The 23,809-nt window shown below is 33.1% G+C and overlaps 1 protein-coding gene across 1 annotated transcript; it reads right to left on the bottom strand.

Moving 5' to 3' along the window:
* Positions 1-924: 924 nt before the first annotated feature.
* On the bottom strand, positions 925-21,950 carry RNL (RNAligase). The gene is made up of 27 exons (XM_011050134.1): positions 21,570-21,950; positions 21,146-21,493; positions 20,977-21,027; positions 20,609-20,691; positions 20,260-20,359; positions 19,741-19,819; positions 19,162-19,285; positions 16,607-16,713; positions 16,106-16,234; positions 15,648-15,712; positions 15,362-15,526; positions 14,999-15,159; positions 14,859-14,890; positions 14,148-14,308; positions 13,190-13,269; positions 12,553-12,618; positions 12,167-12,456; positions 10,433-10,540; positions 9,311-9,408; positions 8,222-8,282; positions 7,240-7,316; positions 7,064-7,135; positions 6,894-6,970; positions 4,077-4,157; positions 3,172-3,274; positions 2,853-3,011; positions 925-1,607 (listed from the first exon to the last, which is right to left on the bottom strand). The coding sequence occupies exons 1-27, from the start codon at positions 21,714-21,716 to the stop codon at positions 1,215-1,217; spliced, it is 3,417 nt and encodes a 1,138-aa protein (XP_011048436.1). The 5' UTR covers positions 21,717-21,950; the 3' UTR covers positions 925-1,214.
* Positions 21,951-23,809: the final 1,859 nt, after the last annotated feature.

Genomic DNA, 23,809 nt, shown 5'->3' with positions numbered 1-23,809 from the left:
ACCAATTATACATGGATTTAACAGATTGCCAGACCCAGCATCCCTGAGCTTAACATCTCATCAAGCCCAATAGATGTAAAATTAATAATCTTTCTACACCCCTTATTGGGTCTTAATACTTAGTTGTTTTTATTTTTTTTCCTCGTAACCTTTAACATAAAATGTTAAGATCAAGAGTATCTATCTCTCTACACCTCTAACTAGAACCTAACATTTATAATTTATTAATGATATGTAAAAAATATTTATTTTTATTTAATACACATGTTAGAAATATTTTCTCTTGTTAGTCTTATAAGAACAAGATAATACTTCAGCCTTTTATTTTCACAAAAAAAAACTCATAAATTATAAAAACCCTATAAATTATTCAATAAAAATAGGTTTACAATCTCATTTTTTACTGCATATTTATTTTCAATCTCTAAAAATATCATTATTTTTTCTCTAAAAAAAAATACTAAAACATCATAGTCAAATTTATTTTGAATCACCATAACTTACTAAATATCAAATACCAGCCATCGTAACTAGAAAAAATAGATAAAATTATTAAAACATATAAACATAGATTTTGCAAGACAGCATTATCACGCTTACATGCACTTACAGTTTCTTGGTGCTTTGTGAGTACCCCTCTTTCAAGTTTACAGTTAGTTAATTTTTGGTGACAAAGCATTGGTGCAAGTTGTCGTATTCAAGGCTTCTCAGAATGTTGAGAGTTCGCTCCTAGCATGACCGACTCTGCCTCAAGAGTCGGATTCACTAGAGGCAAAAATGAGCTGCAATAAAATGAACTGTCAGTCTATATACATCACCTTGGCTAAGTTAATGGACTAGCCGCAGTATACATCATGTTGCTCCCGGAAATACCCGACTAGTTGTTTGTTGAGACTGAACCAGGAAATTGCGAACATAATAACAAAACTAATCATCATGATCCGGAGAATGGCTTAGCAAGCATAAAGAAGTCGAGAAATGGCACGACACATAAATAAAAAAATTATATTACACTGTTATTCTGCTTTGACAGCGTATTCAATTATTCAGAGAAATTCAATTTCCACCTAATTCTCGCAGTCATCTTAGTAACCATCTTTGCCTAACCCTTGTTTCCTACAAAATTTTGTGAGAATTTTTGCACTCATTTTTTACAGAGATGCAATCAAAACCTTTCCACGACCAGTAGACTTCAGGAAGAATGATCAAAGAACTCAATAAAATTCTAGTTTACCAGATATGATGATGGGTGGATTGATTTCAATACGAATTGCTTTCCCCTCCAGAAGCAATTGAGGCAATCTGTTGGCCTCCTTGGCTGCAATTTTCTCTCCAGTCCATATGGTAACATGCGGCCACTCATTTTTAGGTGTAACTTTTTCACCATCAACAGAACCAACTTCCGCTTCTAGAGCAGCCATTTCATCAGTGAAAAGAAGGGCAGTCAATTCCACAGGGACCTTCTGATGGAGTAAATGGCCATAACTAGCTACAGCCATAACACCATGACTTCGCTTGTGAGCTAGAGTGAGATGAGCCTTCTTCAAGCTGTGTTCCATGTCCTTGTCCTTGAGAAAGCTTTTGACCTCAGGGTTATTCTCAACCAACTATTTCAATAGACACAAGTCAATGTTAGACCAGAAACTATAGCTTCTACAGCCATAAAAGAACGAAAGAGAATGCCAATTTCCAGATACAAAATAGTCTAATATGACTTGTACAATGGCAGGGTCCCCCCCCCCCCATTAAGGAAAGCCTTCATGGATGAATTAGGGGAAAGAGAAGAAACACAAGGGAAATAAGGAGAAGTTATATGCGCTTCCAAATTTAGCTTTTGTCATGTTTATTACATATTACCTACCGACAGAAATATGGACTGAAGTTGAGAACCCATCTGATTTGTCTCACTACGCAGCATATCAAGCCTTACTTTATTTTTAAACTTGATTCAGCATATACTTGGACAATGAGATTCTCACAGGCTTGATTCATTTAAAAACTACTCCCTCCAGCCTCTCGTACAGGCATCTAAAATTCTAATTACAAAGTCTGAACCTTAACAGATACCAGTCCCTGAATGTCAATGCTCACACATTAAACTAACTCCCTCCGGTAGAACTAGTGAATTTTCACTTTAACATCCTTTTTCTAGTTCTGTCCAATTTTTCCAACTTCATTGCAAATTTTATATATATATATATTCCTTTCTGCATCATGGAACTAAATAAAACTCTGGTTTCCTTTATGTTTTTTCAGAGATCACTGGAGGGGAGAGGCGTAACAGGTTTTAGCAGTGTGATTTTTATAACTGCGATTGGGCAGAGAAAAATTCTTCTGGTATATTTTTTTTGGTTTTTCATTTAGCCCTACAAAGGGTGTTTTAGGTTTACATGGTAAATAGCCGACACACATCACCACAGTTTTATGAAACGCATAGCACCCATTTTGTAAACTAGCTTCGGATGATTAAAAAAAAACTAAAGTTACACTCCTGCACAATTATTGATGAATATTTAAGCTGAAGAAAAGGATGGAATGATGAAAAAATTTGTCATGAAACTAGAGTTCAAGATCTAATTATGCATTCCTAACAGGTATCACGAGTGCACATTGTCTAATTGTAGGAACTAAAAATGTCATTTAAACCACAAATCCAGTGCCCTTAATATTTAAGCTGAAGAACAAGGATGGAATGATGAAAACATTTTTCATGAAACTAGAGTTCAAGATCTAATTATGCATAAGAGTGAGCGTTGTCTAATATTAGGAATTAAAAATGTCATTTAAACCACAAACCTAGTGCCCTTAACAGAGAGACTCGGAAGAAAATAATAACACAACTTTATGCTTGCCTTATCTAGGAGACCGGAGATTTCTGTAGCAGGCAAACTGACAGCAGCCAAAACAATTGTGCCAAGTTTCCTCATCTCTGTGCTCGGTGGAGTATACTCTCCCTTGATGATATTCTGTAGCTGTTCTGACACTTGCTTTACTGCAGACTCGAATGGAACCTGGATGGATATAAATTATAAAGAAATTAATTAGTGCCCTAGGTATTTCATTGGAGCTTGAGTTCTGTCCTAGAAAGGTGAGGCGGATGGTGATTTCCAGTCAATAATATTTGGCGACCCAACAAAGATAACAAGCACAGATGAAATAGAAGATGCAAACCTGAATGGAATTCAGGTGCTCAGCACTACCAATTAAAACCTCACGCAATTGTTTCTCCCACTTAACCCACTCCTTTCCATATGAACCCTTGGTGGATTCCAATCTAAGCACAGAACAAACAACAAAAATGTAACTATCCTCACTCAAAAAGAGATAACTGTTGAAAATATTTTTTAATAGAGGCTTATTATGTACTTTCTATTGCAGTTAGATACACTAAAAAGTAGAGTCTAATTGAGGTCACCTGTCATTATTATAATGACATCAACTAATAATGATGCTAGAAGCCCTTTGGTAATAATTGACAGTAGTGCCGTGAATGTTGTGATAACTACAGCATCAGGCAAAAATAGGAACTCTTCAACAGAGAATGAAAGACAGTTTTTACTCTTACGTAATTTACTAATTCTGTTCACTGATAATGGAGTATTGGTCATCACTAAGTCTTCCGGATAAAATAGTGATAACTCATTGTAATCAACAAGTAAGAGTTCAATGCAATGATTGTCTAAATTGGTGCAAGAGGAGTTGCTAGAATAGATGAGACAACACCAGATAAGATTCTGAAAAAGTGGTGTTGGGGAATGAGGGTGGGGTGCTAACAACTAGAAGAAACTAATTTGCAGAAACGATTTATTGGTGTTTAAGTAGTAAACATGTAAAAATCAAATGAATTTATACTTTGTTTGTAATTCATTATTCTATTCCAAGCAACTTGGCAAAAAGACTAGTTCTGTCTCTTAATGCTCAGTTTTTCTTATTATAGGTTTCAGTTAGAAATTCCATTATGCACGCATCTGAGAGGAGCAATGAGTAATAGAAATGCATGCCATGCCTCAAATAGATCCCACTATGCATAACATGAAGCAAATTATCTGGGCATTATACAACTTATAGATGCACACCTTCCATGTGCATTAGTATGCAGTCTGTATAAATTTATGCCCTCTTCTAGAATCAATCTCACTGGATCTGGCAGAGGACTCCTGCAAATGAAAAGGCAAAAAACCAAACAAAAGATTCAACATTCAAAGTACAGGAAGTAAATGAAACTAAAATAACTGTAAAACAATCGCAAACGCAAACACAGGGGAACACAAAAATGGGGAAAGCAATAAAAAGAGCCTGCATCTGTAATTGTCTTATGAAAAAATATGAAATCATTAATGTACTGAAAACCCACTCTTGGAGATGTCACGAAGCTGGGCTACTTGTGAAAATCCTATGCCAACTCCAATCCATCTTAAGACCTCTGATTGAGACATTGCATTCCAGTGCAAAATTGTATTTCACCATTTTGCTATTTCCACGGTTCCATTAGTTTCAAATGTCAACATGCTACATGGACATGAAACTACTGCAGTCTTCATGCATATGGATATTTAGCTTTCTAATTTATTTAAGTTTGTGTAATTAGTTTTCTTCTCATTCACAATTTAATGTTAAATATTGAGAGAGGTACTCAAAGGGCAGTTTGTTTTCTGGTGTTGTTTTTCAAGGCTTGTCAAGATTGGGTCAAATATAATTCGGTCAGCACATACTGACTGTCCAGGCACTGTCCACAATGCTAGCATGATAGTTGTTTACAGATCCATGTTATATTGTAGGTGGGATTAAAATTTATTTTGAAAACAACAAAAAATGTTTAAGACATTGAGAACTATTTGGTATTATTATTAAATTCAGCCCAACAAGTCAACCTTGCAAGCTCGTGACCCGATTCATTGCCTAACCCAAGTTTAAAATTAAATCATGTTGGAGTTTTTCTAATGTGACCTAGTTAATTTGGCCGATCCAAAAATATCCCGACTAGTAAAAAAATCCAAAAAAAAAAAATTGACAGAAAAAACCCCATCACCTAACTCAAGTTTAAAATTAAATTGTGTAGGAGTGTTCTTGACGTTACCCAATTGACTTGATTAGTCTAAAAACAACTCAATTGACGAGTAAAAAGATTGAGGATAAAATTTTAAATTGGGTGCAAAGCACCTACTTTAATTGGGTGCAATGCACCTAAGTTATTGCTCATCTAAATGTAAAGCAAGTTCTTTTATATGGACCTACTTTATGCCACAAGGCTCAATAATATTGTTTGCTTAAAACATGAAGTTTAGGAGTCACAAACGCTTTTGAAACAAGGAAGAAAAAATTGTGACTCAATTCATAGACCGATTGGGTCAAATAAGTTGATTTTATTTTAATTATATAATAAAATAATAGACAATGACACCAAATAGATAAATTAAAAAAATAATCAAAGCTCGTTCTTTTCATAAAATCAATGCTGAATAGTGAAATCAAAATGAAAACTGGTAAAAAAAAAAAAAAACAGGGATATCAACCCTAATTAACTCTTTAAATCCATGAGACGGGTTATTAAACTGGAAGTGACCTATCTGGAAAAATCATGAAGTTAAATTCTTAACTAATCAAATATTAAAGGATGAAATTGAAAAAAAAAATCAATAATACAAAGAACCCAAAAAAAAGCAATTAAAAGGATAGGGATCAAATTGAAATAAAAAATAAATAAATTGAAAGACTAGTATAAATGTTTTATTGGACAGTGAAATTGAAAAGAAAAATCAATTTAATAAAGACCTAAAAAATAATCAAAAGAATAAGAACTATTTTGAAGGAAAAAAAAATATATATCACAAATTAGGATTAAATGATAAAATTGAATACAAATTTTGAATGTCCGGCACAAATTTCGAGGGGAGAAAAGGGAAAAAGAAAAGCACCTCCAACGATAAACCGTTCCACCACTACTTTCACGCACTATCCCAATAGGAATAAAACTCTACGACAATTTCAATGACAAAACAAAAAGAAGTTTTTGCTACTAATTAACACCGCATGCGCCACCATAAAACCACGGGGGCCTCCCACATGCTGGCACATAGGTTATACACGCCATCCACTTTTGGTTTTTTAATTATATTTTATATTTATTAAAATATTAAATTACCCCTCATTCAACTTGATTATAAATTACCCCTCAAACAGGTTGAAAATACAAAAAAGCCTCTTTTTCTAGTTTTAAAAATTTTTCTTTCAATAATATTTTATCATTTTACTATACTTTAGAATTGTGAAAAGACCAAGTAGTCTTCCAATCCAATAATGATTAATGAACCTAGTGAAAGGACAACACTGTCCACAATAGCCAATCAACGATTTTTTGTGTGGAGCAAAACCATCATTAAACTATTTCACTGAACATTAATCTCTCTCAATGTGAACAGTGTTTTTCCCTCCCACTGAGATGTAAATTGTAATGGATTTTTAACTTCTTGGGCAAACCTTGAAAACGACGATCACTTACCACATGAAAGACAAATGAATTAAAGCACATGATTTGAGCAGAAGTTGCTGGTTCTTTATAAAAATAATGCAATTTTTACAAGAACAGATTATTTTTAACGTGAAAATTATGCGAGAATCATATGTCTGATTCTTATCATGAGGATGATAACTTAGAAGAATGAAACCACCGGACATTCATTATTCGAAGATGGTGCATGCCTAAGGGCACAAGACATTGAGTTATGAACAAACTGGGAGAACCTCACTTCTAAAAAGAAAATACTTGAGAATAGAGCAGTGACCTTAAAATTAAAAGTGAGATACAGAAAAGAAAAGAAAGAAACAGAATTTGAAAGATGCGATAATTAACAATATAGGAGAATCCAAATATCTCACATTCAAATTATTCTTACCTATCTGATCTCAGCAATGGCATCTTGACAAGAGAGCCAAAACGTTCTATTAGTTCACTCTCAAACTCTATGCGGTTCTGAAAAAGTGAAAGGAGAAGATGATATAAAAAAAAAGATGATTCAAATGCTGGAACACCTGGAGGCCAGACCAGGCCAACATAAAATAATACCTTGCCATCATAAAGGTGATAAAACATAAGCAGCACAAAACCAGCATTTGGAGATGATTTGTCCAAATTCCCCTTAAAAAGTCCAAAGCAAAGAGGAATGTGTTAAAAAGATGAGAGACTATTTTACATTTGGGTCTGGTAAATTTACCAACCAAAGGAGTAAAAATGGCATGTACCGGATGATTAACACGTTGAAGTACACGGAACATGAAAACAGCTAATGCATCAAGAGAAAATGGATTTGAATCCGTCCCTGAAAAGTAAACAGTGAGGAAAAAACATTAATCACTGACAATAAGAAATTAATAGTTAAATACAAACAATATGAAAAATAAACCACAATGAAACATCAAAAGCAAAGATTACAACTTTAATCTGATTGCTTAGGTTTATATGTAAAGTGAGGAGAGATTTGAGAGGATGTGATAACTGAGTAATCTAAGTTGGTGCCTTCCAGCTTATATAAATTATAAGCTTATAAACATGAAAATTACATTAAAGTCCCTGACTGATATACTTTCATTCCTGATCAAGCTGAATCGACCGTTTGAAAGTAATACTCGAAGAAGATTAGGAGTATTGAAGCACTTGAATGTCCTAGTTTATTGAAAACATGTTTGGCACTGAAGTATTGTAGCTGATACACAGAGCAAGGTAAAAGCTATGAAGAATGAAAAAACAAGACTAGTTTTTTTTTATTTCATAGTAGGCTAGAGCACAATATGCTCCACTCAATAAAACAACAATATGCTCAGTATCTTGTTGGTTCCTATATTAAATGCTGCTGCGAGCCATACCAGAGCATTCAATCAGTTGCAATGATTTATCCTAGACATGAAGGCATTTCACATTCTAAAAACTAGAATCTATCTAAAAGGAAGAACATGCATATAACCATATCAGTGGAGAGCTTTCTAAATGTGGGGTTTTAACCAAGAATTCAACGCGCATTCTGATTTCACAGCTTTGTAGTCTTAAAAATGAAATTCACCAAACCATCATGAGAAACAATAGCAGCCCACTAAGAATACAATTACAAATAAGCATCCAGCTAAATTTTTACCAGTGAATAATGACAGAGAAATGCTTTGAAATATTACTATTCACTACAGATGGAATGCAAAAATTAAGATAATTGGTACAAGAGGGGACGGTAACCTTCTGAATCAGGTATGACTGGAACAGCAGAGGCTTGGGTGCTCCGGCACATGCCTTCGATCTGAACAATAGAAAAGCCTATCATAAGACATGCATGTCATTTGAAATTCAATTAACAAAGAATCCAGTCATTGGTTCAGCAACTCTCTCTCGGAGGCGCAAACATATACTAATATAGGAACCAACAAGATACTGCCCATCTATGGAGGAAAAGAGACAGGCAGTAAGATCACTAACTAAACATTATCTGAACTAAAAGCAATGTAAATTATCTATGAAGTCTAAGCACTCTGTAACAGAGTTGAGCAAACTCTTCCTCAGCTGTTCTTCTTTTGCCCATCCAACACAACTCAAGGTATTGTTTTGCTAAAAATGCACAGCTTGGTGTGTCTTTTTTCCTGTACAAAAAGCACAACCACTCCAAGCACTACTCTAATCAACTGACTCTGCGATACCCAATGAGAACTCAGTAGTCCCATATACCACAGATTATACAAGCTTATGTACTTCGCTGAGTAAAAGCAAATGATTAACAAATGAACTTGGTGCATAAAATACTTATTCAAATATATGTTAGTACTTTGAATATTATCTAGACTCAAGAGTTCTCCCTAAGTTGTAGATTATCTAAATGGAGCTTTAGTCCTCCATATAGAATTCCAAGGAAAGTTGGGCCCTCCATAAACACCTTCAAATATCAACAAAGCTTGTAACAAAATTTAACACTGGACCTTGCCACCTTCAGTAAAGTCGCAAATCACCTTCTTATTCTATTCCACATTACCCTTGGTGCTAATGATTAATTCAAAGAATTTCTACAGAAGATTCCATCTCCAAACATGGTGCAATCCTGCCAGAAGCTACTTTTAAAGAGGCAAAGCCACAATCTCAAAAGAAAAACTCCATGTAACATCTTTGTCTCCAGCCAACTGAAATGTTCAGGAAACTACATCTTCAAAGATTCTTCCAACACCATCGAGCATGCCAAAACAAAATAGCACCCTCTTTGCCAGCTCAAAAAATAACAAAGGATGAAACTGCTTCCATCCTTTTCGACTGAATTTTTGTAATCAAGTTAAATCAGATTACCTGTCTCCAAACCTCTTCATTGGGTGCATTTTTGTCCGCAAGTATTACAGAGTATGGTTTTTTCCGCCGCTCATCAGCAATCTTCTGCCAGTACTTTCCTGTTGAAAGCAATGAAATATAAATTAATAAGTATACAAGTAAAACAGCAAACCTTTATGAATGATGATTAAAATATTGGAAATTAAAGAGAATGCTAGTAACCATGAACAAAAAGAAGCAACCATAGCAATCAACTAAAGGTTAAGATATTGTATTCTTATTAGGAAATTCAAGCTCATTTCCCTCCATAATCATCCATTTTGGAAAACTAATATTCAAAGAGCAATTTTTCCTTCAGACATCTTGACCTTTAATAATTCCATAATAACAAATAATACTTTTAGTAAAATAAAGTATTGGTCATTTAATTTATGAAAGTTTGCTTCTTTTGCAGTAGTTTTGAAGAATACAGACTGGAACTCTTGTATCTTGGAATGCCTCTCTGAAAGCAACTATTGTGGACAGGATGGACTTTTGACCTATTTGCATGGTTCTGCTTTCAGGGCATTTAGATTAAGGTCTTTAATGTATCTTCTGTCAGATGGGTTTACCCTGTTGTATTGATCGTCTTGTTTTTTTCCTTCTCTTATTTCTTTTTCCCTGTTCTAGAAAATATCTTATCTTACACGTAATTGATGCTTCCTTCCATAATATTAACTTATATTGTTATCCAAACTAAAACTCACCACCTCTCAAATTTTTGAACTTAAAAAAAAAAAAAAAGAATCACAAATAATATCAGCTTTTGGGGGTATAAATTTACATTAACGCATTCATGCTAGAAGGATTTCCAAGCAGCTGTAACAGAAGTTTGGAAATCAAGAAGATCTTACCACATGATCTCTCCCCATGATTGGGGATCCACCTTGATGCTAAATTCCAGTTAGTTTACAAAAATTATAATGTAGAGCAATTAATTACAATGTTTTAAGATAAAAAATTGTATTAATAGAGAAAGGAATTGCAAAATCTTGATGGAGAATAAGCCATCCTTCCAAATAAAAAAGCAAAGCAAATATCATAAACAAACAGCCCAATCCCACTGAATATCAACTAAAGGAAAATTTGCTCAAAATCAAATACCTTTAATAAGGTCACCCATCAAACTATGAACCGGGCGATCATCCCCAAGACCTCCAGGGGCATTTAGTAATTCCTTGCAAAGTGCAGACTTAGCGCATCCTGGAATTCCTGGAAACAGAAATTCAAAAGAATACAACAAAGTGAACCCTCACTATGAGAGAATAAAGGAGCAACCTCAATAGAAGTTACAGAGTACAAATGAAAGGGATTGCATGCAATGAAGGTAAACATCAACTTTCATTCAAAAGATTGTCAATGAAAGACATTGGTTTTGAATTGCAGACACAATGTTGCGAATGAGTCATTAACAAATTTTAGCAATAGTCTCTAAAATAAGGATTTAAAAGAAATTTCACTAAAGAAAGTATGATAATTTAGACAAGCATGCAGCATAATTTGCAAGAAAAACATGCACTCCTTACCTTATTACATGAACAATATTTTAACAATTAATACATTAAAAGCTGGGTATCTTAGGCAACAGTGATGGAGGTACCCAGCTGTCAACAGAGGACTGGGTGATAGAAGAGCACAACAGCTGGATAACACCTATTTCATGAAAAATTACAATTTGATCCCTATACCTTCATATTTATTACATTCAGGTTACTATGTTTGTAATTTCTTCAATAAAAATCTTAAAATTCAAAAAACAAATATGACCCTAGTGATTGAATAGTTAGACATTAATGGAATTCCTATTTTTTATTCAAATACAAAAAGATATATTCATAATTTTTTATTCAAGTGCAGCTAAAGTCAAGTTAATGAAATTTTTAATACCTAAAAATTAAACATTAGCCCATGCACTTCATAAACTTGCTCCGGAATCCTTGCATTCAAAAACAAAAAATTGTATTCATAATTTTTTATTCAAGTGCAGCTAAAGTTGAGTTCATGGAATTTTTAAGACTTAAAAATTAAACAATAGCCCATGCACTTCATAAACTTGCTCCAGAATCCTTGAACTCAAAACTAAGGTCCTTCTTCAAGAACACAAGTTTCAAATTCTCAAAAAATGTCTAGGGTTCTTATGTGGGATTCAAATAGGACTACAGTTCTGGAAAAATTAAACTGTTTGGCGGCCAAGTTTAGGTTCTAGAAGCATCAGATTTAAAATTTAACCATATGCCAAAACATCAGGTACTAAGAAAATAATTTACTGATAATAATAATAATTGCACATAAATCCTAACAACCTAAGACAGTAAGATTTTACAACTATGATGCACGGAACATAAACTGTAACTGTAAGAAAATGATAAAATGATTGAGACATGTAAGTGTAACAGCCATGAAGCATGCCAACAGCTAGAAATGTATACCAGGTTCTAATGTAACAGGATTGCAAAATCCTCACACATAACAATTTTAATTACTATCAAATTTCACATATACAATACACAGTTGAATTTTCTAAAGTATACAGTTTTCTAACATGAAATGGAAATTAAAACACCAACTTCAGTGAAATTGCTTAGCTCCTGACATGTAACTTAAAGAGCTACACAAGGATAGCTCCACATTGAAAAAATATAGAGAGACTTAAAACTAGACAACTAACAATATCATGATAAATTTCTTTTAATTGCCTCCAAGATATTCGAAACTATAAAGTTGTGAAAAATCAGTGGAAATTCCATTGATCTCCTATTAGCTAAATAAGTGGTCCCCATAAGTTACCACAAAAAAATTGTACTGCATGCTAAACATCTAATAGGGAGGTATGTTTACCTGGAAAGAAGACAATCAAACCCTTATCCTTTTGAACAGTTTCCTTGATTGAGGAAATAGGACTTGGGGACACCACCTCCTTATCCATCTCAAGATCACCCTCTTCATCCCTACCTCCTTCTATGATGGCCATGAAATCTTCGGCCCTAACAAAGCTTCCAGCAGATCCTATCAAAACTCGGTTCTCTGGACTTCGACTTGCGTATTGTTCAAGGAAAGATTCAGCCTCAGTCAGGTATATTGAAGATGACAACTGCTTCTTTCCACATTTTCTTCGTATGTATACAGCCCTGAACATTGAGGGAGAGATTCTATTCACCAATCATGTATACCAGGTATGAAAAGAATAAGCTGCATCAGGCATTACAGGGTACTTCTCACAGTACCATTCATCAAGCATCTTGCTAAGTTCTTGCTGTTTTCCTGCTGAAGTTCCCCAGATTTTCATCTGCCTGTAAAATATATAGAATAGATTTTTGGTGAACAATCTGGGGATGAAACTTTAAAATTTAAATTTATGGCAGTACAAACAGAAGCAGCAACAAAAACAACCAAGCCTCAATCCCAAACTAGTTGGGGTCGGCTATATGCATCCTTTTGCACAATTCTGCATGATCACACACCAAATCCGTATTATGATGTTTAGTAAGTCATAACATTCAGAATTGCATAAAACAGTTGCGCTGAACATAGCTGTATGATAATAAAGAAGCTATTACAATCATGCATAGCAGTCAATAGCTAACAATGATTATAACTAGAGAAGTATGACTGAGGAATGAAGAGAGTAAAGATTCTCATTGGTAGATATTCTGAGAGAAATATTAGTTTCCCACACCATAGGAATTTCTGATGCAGCACACTCAAACCATGAAGACAAATGGGCCCAGATCTTTAAGAATTCAATTGAATCCAAAAGATTTTGACAGCAATTAACTATATTTTTAATGCAAATTACATATGGGAGCATATGCACTTGCAAAGTTTCCAGCACAAATTACAGCTAATAAGAACAAAACTAACCTTAGATAGTATGCCTTGTAGGCAGATGGGCCATCCTTGAAAAGAGTTGACAAGCCATTGCGGATCAAAAAGGTTCTCAACTGCATTAAAAGAAAGAAAGAAAACAAGATTCAGATGTACATCACAATTGAGATCACATTAAGCCAATAGAACTGTAAATTATTATTGAATTCTCCTCCAGTCAGTAACATATTGCTTAAATAAGCTTACAAATTCAACATGAATCCACATGTCCACAAATATAGCAGATTTACATTTACTTGTGGAAAATTTAATTATCAAGAACATAATTTTTTTTCAGTATAGCTTAAAAAAGTTTGATTCTTCAAGTTGTACAGGAAAAAAAAAATTGGAGAAATATTAAAAGAGATTTTCCATATATCTCTTTTTTTAAGGACACGCTGAGCCTGTTTGGTTCTTCTTTCCTAATCTCTCTTTTCTTATTTTCAATGCAGATTTAAATGGGGGCATTGCTTCCTAATTTGGAAAAACATTCATTAATAATGTTTTCTTATATTTTTTTATGCTTGAATAAATTTAAAGTAGAGATGAAAGGTACAAAATTGTTCATGAAAAGTAAAGGCACCATATTAGTATTAAGCCAATTTAAAAAAGAAAAGCAACTTCATAAAATACAAAGAAAATAACCAGAAAGGAAAAGCGCATCGAGGAGAAAGGGGGGAAATTACTAAAATTGAATTGATAAATTCTACGATTTTTGTAGAGGAATAATTGAGCTATACTGTAAGTTTTATAAAATTAAAAAAAAAATGTTTGAAGAAATCCTTGTGATAATCTATCTGTTTTAAAAAATTAAACAAACAAATGCAGCACTTAACAAAAATATATAATTAAAAGCATCATTGCCTTGCAAGTTTCCAACCTCCAAACATGAACAAAACTTTTATACTTTCTGATACAATTTAAATCAAATAAAAATATGTTGAAGAGCACATACCTTGTATGTAAGAAATTTCAGTTTGATCATCAAATTTGCATCATCATCAGCTAAACCATCTTTTGCTCTATCATTAGCATTTCCATCTATGTTGTTGTTTTTTGCAATTTCAGCAGCTCTCTCCTTATTAGCCTTGAATAAGTTAATGTCAACAAAAAACCCTACATCAATAAAAAGGTGTTAGAAGTACTGTGCATAACTCATAAGCTCCCACTTCCCATCTTCCCCCAATCCTCTAAAAACCCAACAAATCCACATGAGAAATAGAGAGAGAGAGAGAGAGAGAGAGTTATAACATTTCATATAATATAGAGATTTTTATAAGTATCAACCAGACATTTGTCCCCTTTCATTGATTCATTTCAGTTATTGAGCATAACAAATCGGCAATGGGGCTTATAAATATAAAACTGCATCTTGATTAACTCATGTATTTCTCGGCCTTTATACTGTTTGGAACATCCAAGTTTATACCGTCAATTATGTTATATTCTCTACTATGTCTTGGGAAACATTTGAATACTTTGCTTCACATCCAAACAATGCTTAAATCACTATCAGATAGCATTTTTACAAAAATGCAACTCATCAAACATTTCCAAATACAAGACTTCATATAAGCATAACAATAAAAAATACGTATTACAACTGAAATTTTGGAATGCAACCTAAAGTTAAATTTTCCTTGTTCACAAGATTCAAGAGTTTTACCTCGGTATAATGGCCATAATCCCGGCTTGTACCTACAGCATGGAAATCGGAAATCATTTAATTAGGAAGCATGCAAACATTATTTGTGAAAAACTAGTGATCTTAAAATAAGAATTTAGATAGCATGTTCAAACAAAAACCTCATCTCTTTTTGATATCGCCGAAAAGCAGAGTCACTGTGGACATGAATGACCAATTTATAGAAAAGATTGTCAACAGATACAGAACCGATTTTGTGGAAGTTATGATAGCATTTAAATGCAGCCGGTAAACGCCTTTCTCTCATCAAACGAATCATTTCCTAGATCAATCAAGAATTAAAATTACAACTTCAGAAACCAGTACCATATGCAGCTTTTAACACTATATTGGCTCCACAAAAAAGTTCAATTAAATTCACAAACCATGATAGCCATCAACAATGTCCCGAAGGATTGCATTATTTTGAAAGCATGAAAATTAATTATGAAGCAACATTTTATAATAATATTGAATGGCCTCACCTGCAACTTTGTGGTAGAAAAATCAGAAGGGCGAGCTTGTAAAAATTTTGAGACAACAGATCTGTCGGCATTTTTTGAATGACCATCACCAGATTCAACCCCAAACCAGTCTGAAAAGTTAGGGCAAAATGAAGAGCCAACACTCTGAAGGAGGGCTTTTATTTGCTGCAGCAGTGTTTCACAAATCAAACAGCAATGCATTCAATTAAGTTACACTTACAATCTAATTTTCTAAAGCAAATATAATAATCTTTTTTTTTTCAGGTTGAATATAACTCTGACTCACCTGTTTTTCATCTGACCTATTTGCAGCACAGATTTCCCTTAGACTTGGCCCCAGGTCAAGGTCAGCTGGAGTATAAAACCAAATTAGATGTAATTCCGAAATATCAAAAAGTGAGTTTCATTGATTGTGTCTGTGCAGTGATCACAAGGGTAGAGAAGGGGAAGGGAGGGCATTGCATTGACCTTTCAACAAAGACACAAAAAATGGTGAACCAATAAATGAGGATAGGCATGGGTCCATTACAAGCATTTTATGTCTATACACGTCTCCAAATGAGCATCAAAAACTGTAGGGACCATAGTAGGATACACAAGTATCATCTAAATGAAAAATATTATGGGTTCGTCAGCTTCAAAAAGTAGAACAGTAAGTAAATCAAAAGATGACTAAAAGTCTCCAAATGACCATAAAAAAATAAAAAGAGATGTGAACACAGTACACAAGGCAACGCATCATACCTCCCTCAAATGGTGGAGGAGGATATTCTGTCAATACCTCCTCCATGTGCTTTGAGCTCTCATGACCAACAATACGAGCCACAAGACCCTCCAAAATTTCACCCTGCACTTTTATATGGTCTATAGAACCTGGATAACCATAAAAGCTGATTACTGCTATCAATATCTTAAGTTAGTTAAATTACATTTTCAACTCTCATTGATTATGGCATAACTTAAAAGCATGAAAATAGATGTTTGTTTTGAACTATCAATAATTGATTCTGCGCACAAGCACACCTCACCCTTCCATCCCAACAGTACATAGATTTTATGTATACCATTCACCTTTTCATCTGTTGTTAAGAAATTATGTTGTTACCCACAACCATCCCTCATGCACAATTTCATGACAGTGGAAAACAGAGAAATTTCAAAAATCCCTGACTTTATTAGTTCACATATAATTCAATAATCTAAAATCACAACATAATTGAAGCACATTCTACTTTAAAACTCCACCTGGCACAGATATATCAGCAACTTCATCAAGAACCCTACATACAGTTGTTGCCAATCCTTCCTCGCACAATGCATCATAGGCCGCAAAAAAGGATGTCACTGATTTCCTTGATTAACAAAGTAAATATATAAATTAAAAAATGTATATCAATTAGCTTTCATGACATATAAGATCACACACTGCCAAGTTCAAAAGTCCCTTGTAATAAAAATTTCTTCAAGTGAGTTACCTTTTATCTAACATTAATTGGGGCTTAAAAAATAAAGTACTCAACAATTTCTTTCAATGACTGTTCCAACAGTAGCCATTTATAACGTTAGTGGATTTAATGATACCAAGACTAGTGGTGCATAAAAAAATCCCATTATCCTTCCAGTGTACCATAATAGTTATATTGCTAAATTACGATGATTTGAACTTTCTTCCAGAAAGAAAATAATATTGCAAAAAGATTATAAATAGAAGATGTTATTTGTAACAAGTAGTTTTATTGGTTGGTTAATTGGTCACATTTTATTCATGAAATGAGTTTATATTAGTCTGGATACAGCAAAATAATTCTCTTAGATCGAATAAGTACATTCGATCTAATAAGTACCTTGTGTCAGAATTGAGAAATTCTATGGCTCGAATCTTTAGTATTCTCTTATTCATTACCTATGTCTACTCTTTAGGCAGAATATCCAATTAGAATTTTGTCATTTTGTCCATAAGTAAAATAAAATATTCAAAATCTTACTCCTTTTTTTATATATACAATTATTTTTTCTATACATCCAAAAGATTCGGATTCCTCCTATATTTTCGTATTTTAGTAAAAAAATTCCAGTAACTAGCAGCATCATGGATAGGGAACTATCCTAACGACCTACCTAATTTTATTGTAAAAAACGATTTCTTGATTTTCTTTTATTAATACATACCCCAACTATTCTTTCTTCTTTTTTTTCCTTTTCATTGATTTGATTATTTCAATGGATTCCGGGATTCATATTGAAAATAATCAGAAATCCAGGAATTGGAATCATAAGAGTAAGAGGCGCCTTTCAACTATTCCAGATTAATTGGAACCAACACAAATCAAATCTATGTTTTGGTTTCTTGTGTCAGATGCACCCTAAATAGGAAAGAAGAAAATTATTTTTTTGGTCTTCAAAACAAATGTCATGGCATTTCTATACTGGCGAGAACTTAATTCTTCTTTGAGAAGATGAAATATAAGAAGTCTGCCGAGAAAATAAAATTGAAACGTAGATTGCTAGATTACAAGATCTGATTTTAAAATTCATTTCTGGAGAAAATAAGAACCAAAAAAGTACAAAGAGATTATTTTTTGCTTTCTTTTTACCATGTGCAATAAAAGAAAAGAAGTGTAATTCTGGTACTCAAGACAAGATTATAGCATTTCTACACTGAAGAAACCTAATTCCCTCTTTGAGAAGAAAGAAAGAAAAAAAAGTTAGCCTAGAAGATAAGATTAAAAGTAATTGGAAAACTTGGAAATCCTTCCAGCCTACAATTCCCTTTTCCAGGAAATCTCTTTATTGTATTTTCGTTCATCTTAAACTTCTCTTTATTGTAATTTCCTTAATCTTAAACATAACTTGAAAGAAAAAGAAAGGAACAAAGAAAATAGAAACAGAAGATAATGAAACTATTGTGGCATAACCAGAAAATAAAATGAATGCCTGATTTAGCGATCATAAAAGGGCAGACAAAAAGTTTCCTCTTTGTTCCAAGTCTTCCATTGCAGAAACCAGCCAGGCAGCTACATAGAAGAAAAAGGTCTGATGCAGCCATGTGGTTGTATGTTTCAGCATTTTACACAATGTCTAGCCATATTTCTAAAATCTTCAGCCATCAACTGTCAAAATTTCTTCCAGCAAGGAAAATTTAAGTTTACCACTTAGAATGCAGTGCTTTAGGATTTATTTCAGTCCTCAATTAAGAGCTCGATTTTGAGGCTTTTGTGAAAATTTCCCATACACAAGATGAAAAGCTTCCCCGTGAAGGAAATTCTCAGTTAAGAAAACCCATGCTGGGTTAACAGCTCTTCCTTAGCAACATTGCAGGGACCTCAAAAGTGGAGGGACGTGTGAAGTTTCTTGACCAAAATCAACCAGTCATACAAAAGAAAGTTTTGTAATTTTCTTTTTTTATGGACATTATATTGGTCAAATGAATTGTATTTTGCATTGCTAGAGTCCTAGTGCCCCATCCTTGCTCAGTGTTAGTTTCTTTCTAATCTTTCTACTCTTTTGATCGATAAGAGTTTCATCTATAATTCTCCCTTTATGATATCTCAAGTAAATCCTCTTTGAACTCTATTCCAAAATCTGATTCTCTTCCTTCGACCCAGATTAATCAGATGAAATTTCTTAATTCTGACCCTTCCTCAATTGTTCCATCACTTTGAAATTGTAAGACAGACACGTCTCAGAATTCCAGAGACTATCTTCTATCAAAGCTATAACAACCATTATTTGAGAGATAAATCACTAAATTAAACCAATTATTACAACAGACTAAAACAATACAGATTCCAGACCATTACCTTGTAGAGAACAACCAAACATGATTTGTTGGAAGGCGCCATTTCCGACAAAAGGCAATCACTTCAGGAGTTGAGTAGAACTTTGGCTTTCCATTGCCCAGTTCTGTGACTGCAGTCACCACCACTGCAGCAAGAACACAGGACATAAGCATTAGTAAGGAAATTCCACAAACCCAAAGGAGTTAGTTAAATGTAGCCAACATACTGGAGAAGGGAAAACATGTGTCCTCACAATAATCTGACTTGTCAATTCAATTTTAAAGTAAAAATCACACTGCCAATTCCATAATAATGACAAAGTCGCAATTATTTGCACCCACTATTCATCTTCTTTTGAAGTTCCTAGCCAAAATCTGAGGCATAATAAAACCATGAATTCCAAATTTTGACCATCCAATCAACACCATAAAACTTATGCTCTCACTCCAAACCAGATCAATCAAATAATAACTTCCTAATAAAAGTTCAAACTTGCAATGAATTCTATAAAAGAATAATGATGGGAAGTAGGTGTCTTAAAGATCATGTGAAGTACTTCTTGGAAATTCTAAGTCAAAATATTCAGAAGAAGCACACTACCATAATCTTCTCGAGGGCGTTGCCCATGGTCTCCTAGAACAGCAGTAACTAGTTCCATTGATATGCACATGCGGTTTATCTGAATGGAGGAAATGATACTGTTAGTTCTGACAGGTACACCTTAATGTCACTGTTTTGATGGTGAGCCACAATATAATGATAAGATAATAGGAATTATGCTCAAATAGTAGAAATATGATGCACTAGGAAAAACTTTGAACCAGATGAGGAATCAGAAATCAGCAAGCAAACCAGCATTGTAATTAGGTAAGGAAAGCTGGAAAGAAATGGAGCCTTAAAATTGTTGATATAAGCATTATTCATAAACATAAATGCCACAGACAAAAGGGAACATAAAATGCTGAGAAGAAGAGAGAGAAACAGAAACTGGGTAATTATCATCAAACAACGTAGGATTGACCATAAAAATGTTTTTTTTTTTAACAGGTCAAAAGGGGGCGTGAAGAATCTATTTTCTTTTCCATTTTTAGCTCATTCTAAATCTTATTCCAATATTACCTCAAGAAACTCATTAAACTCCACTTGTTTCTTTCCAGCTGAGGTTCCCCATGCCTCTTGAAACATCCGTCCAAGAACAAAGACACCAACAGCAGTGTATCTACATTAGAAAACTATGTTCAGCAAGCTACATCTTATGCAATTAGTAAAAGTAACCATTGATGATTGAGTATGAAAAATGTGGTGAAGTCAGTGCATGAAACACACCAGCCCACCAATTAAGCAAAAGCAGATAATAAGATGAGCAATCAAGTAATAACAGCACCAGTATAAAATTGATAAAACAGTACACTAGAACCGCTAGACATGGGGAGAATGGAGAAGAGGGTGAAGGATATTTTGCACATACACATTCCCAAAGCTATTTTTGGCATACGCTCCACCTTCATGACCCGCATACATAAAAAGTGACCCAGAATGTTTAAGAGTTACCTGTGGAAAAGGCCATTACTAACAAAGCCAAGCAGTCAAGCATATCACTAAACTAGAAGAAAACACCCAAAGAACAATAAGCCAAAATTCTGGATTAAGATAATATCTCCGAAAGACTGGAAAAATCTAACTGTAGTTTGAAGGATTTTCACTTCATGACCAATCCAAAGTGCCGAAAGTTGTCAATTCCATAAAGTGTGGGTTTTGCTAAAACAGACAAAAGAGGCAGAAAATAGCATGTAAAGTCAACAGCTTTTTAATACAAAGGTTTTACAGACCCTTTACCTCCAAGGTTCCCAACCCTTTAGACACCAACTCTATCATTCTGGCCCTAATCTGCGCATATCGAAGTGGAAGAAACAAATTGGTTAAAGCTGCGACGAGCGAGCAACAAATTATCTAAATCATAAAAAAATGAAAAAAAAAGAATCAAAAAAGAGAAATCAGTGAGTACCTCTTGATCAGACTTTTCATTTTCAAATTTAGGATAGAAAGTGGCTCTTATTTGAGCAAGTGAATAGGTCGAATCGTCCACTGTAAAATTCTCCAACAAATTACCCTTGAATATTTTGCTCAAACTTGCACAGCTTTTTGGAGTTGTTTCAGACACATTTTCAACATCAGCATTGGCAATTGTTTGATAAGACTTAGGCTTCGAAATAGTTTTATGTACTTCGTTTTCAGCTATCATACTCAACCCACCAATTCTGTTAGTGACCGCTTCAGCCACCGCACTTGGCATCGATGAAGAAGAAGCCGCCTTATCGGTACCTGCCTCGACTTCATACTTTTGTAGTCCTCTCTGCAAAAACCCGAATTCATCCAACAAGTATAAACAAAACACTATCAATTATTATAGAATTGGGATTTGTGTGTACCTGAGGCATGATTATATTGGGGTGAGAAAAAGAAAGGGAAGGGAGAGCGAAAAGGCGAGTTGTGGATATGGAGGCTCGAACAGGAATGAAGCTTGTAGAATAAAAAGGGAGAGTGAAAATGCGAGAGCAGAGGATCCTCTGCCTCATCAGCCGCTTAAACGAACGCAAGGCAGACCGAGTGGATGTGATTGATTGGTGCTGTGAAAGATTTGGATGTGCCGGCGGAGCGTGGTGGTGGGTTTTAATAGTAAGAGCGGCTGAAGCGCTGTATTTTTGTTTACAAGACCGTCTCCTCGTGAGCAAAGACAATCGGTTTTGCAGACTGTAGCATGGGACAAGAACACTGCCGCTTCATTAAGTAATACTCTAAAAGGCGTTGGGAAAGCACTATAGCTTCCCACGCCTTCCACTTATTAATATATTATATTATTATAATTATTATTATATTATATTATATCATAGAACTGGTTTTCTTAATAAATTTTTTATTTGATTTAGTTTAGTAATGTTAAATTTTATTTATTTAGTTATTAGATTTTTATTAAACATATGTCAGATTTAATGGATTATTCTGATTTAATAAATTAATTTAAATTTTTTTAATTAGTTTTTTTCATTTAATTTAGTTTGTTAATATTTTATATTTAATTATCATATTTTCATGATACATATTTTTGTTTTGATAAATTAATTTGATTTAATAATACTCTAAAAGGCGTTGGAAAAGCATTATAGCTTCCCCACGCCTTCCATTTATTAATATATTATATTATTATAATTGTTATTATATTATATTATACAACTGGTTTTTTTAATAAATTTTGTTGTTTGATTTAGTTTAGTAATATTAAATTTTATTTATTTAATTATTAGATTTTCATGATATAGATCTTAAATTTAATGGGTTATTTTGATTTGATGAGTTAACCCAAATTTTTTTCTTTTTAATTAATTTTTGTATTTAATTTAGTTTGTTAATGTTTTATATTTAATTATCATATTTTCATGATACATATTTTTATCCTGATAAATTAATTTGATTTAATAATACTCTAAAAGGCGTTGGAAAAGCATTATAGCTTCCCCACGCCTTCCATTTATTAATATATTATATTATTATAATTGTTATTATATTATATTATACAACTGGTTTTTTTAATAAATTTTGTTGTTTGATTTAGTTTAGTAATATTAAATTTTATTTATTTAATTATTAGATTTTCATGATACAGATCTTAAGTTTAATGGGTTATTTTGATTTGATGAGTTAACCCAAATTTTTTTCTTTTTAATTAATTTTTGTATTTAATTTAGTTTGTTAATGTTTTATATTTAATTATCATATTTTCATGACACGTATCCTTGGCATGATGGGTTAACTTGGTTTGATAGGTTAACCCAATTAATTCTGGGTAAACTCGTCAGTTTTTTTATTTAGTTATCAAACTTTCATGACGCGAATCCCATATTTTACAAGTTAACTAGTTTAAAGAGTTAACCTAATTAATTCATTTTTTTTCTTTTTCTTCATTAGTTTTTTTTCCTATTGGTTTTTTTCGTTTTTTCTTTTTAATTAATCTATTTAATTATCATATTTTTATAACACAATCTTATAGCTAGACCCACATTCAATATCTTGGGTCTAGTGTTACAGTCAAACTTACTTAAACTTGGATCATGCAAGTTTAATATTATTATTAATATTATAAATATTACTCTTAGGTCAGGTGTTACAGCCAAATCCAAAACTTTTGAGTGTAGCTTTATAGAAAAACCTAACACTTTTAAATCTTAGTTTTTTTTATATATTTTTATATAAAAAAATAACCCACAGCATCACGCGAGTCATATAACTAGTAACATTGACATTTAGTGTTCTATTTTTCTTATTATTAGAATGATACATTCTGGTTTCTGGTTTCAAGGCATCCATTGCTGGGTTTACTCTTCTTACACACACATTTTAGCTCTATGTATAAAATAAAATGTATCTTATTTTAAATTTTCAAATTATATGTAATATTATGTTTGTATTATAAAATTATATATATAATATAGAACTAAAATGTGTGACATTTTTATTGTTTATATGAACACTATTCACTCTTTATATTTTATTGTTCATTACAATAATGCAATTTTTAAAAAGTTTTAAGTTCATTCTTAAATGTATTTTTTCTTTACACACTAAATTAGAGCTGAATCGCATGTTTTTTTTTTTTGTAAGGAGTGGTTGAATT

This window comes from Populus euphratica, unplaced genomic scaffold, assembly GCF_000495115.2.
Source record: "Populus euphratica unplaced genomic scaffold, PopEup_1.0 scaffold448.1, whole genome shotgun sequence".
Classification (NCBI taxonomy): domain Eukaryota; kingdom Viridiplantae; phylum Streptophyta; class Magnoliopsida; order Malpighiales; family Salicaceae; genus Populus; species Populus euphratica.
The sequence above is the reverse complement of the archived record's forward strand: the minus strand, read 5'-3'. Positions and strand labels throughout refer to the sequence as shown.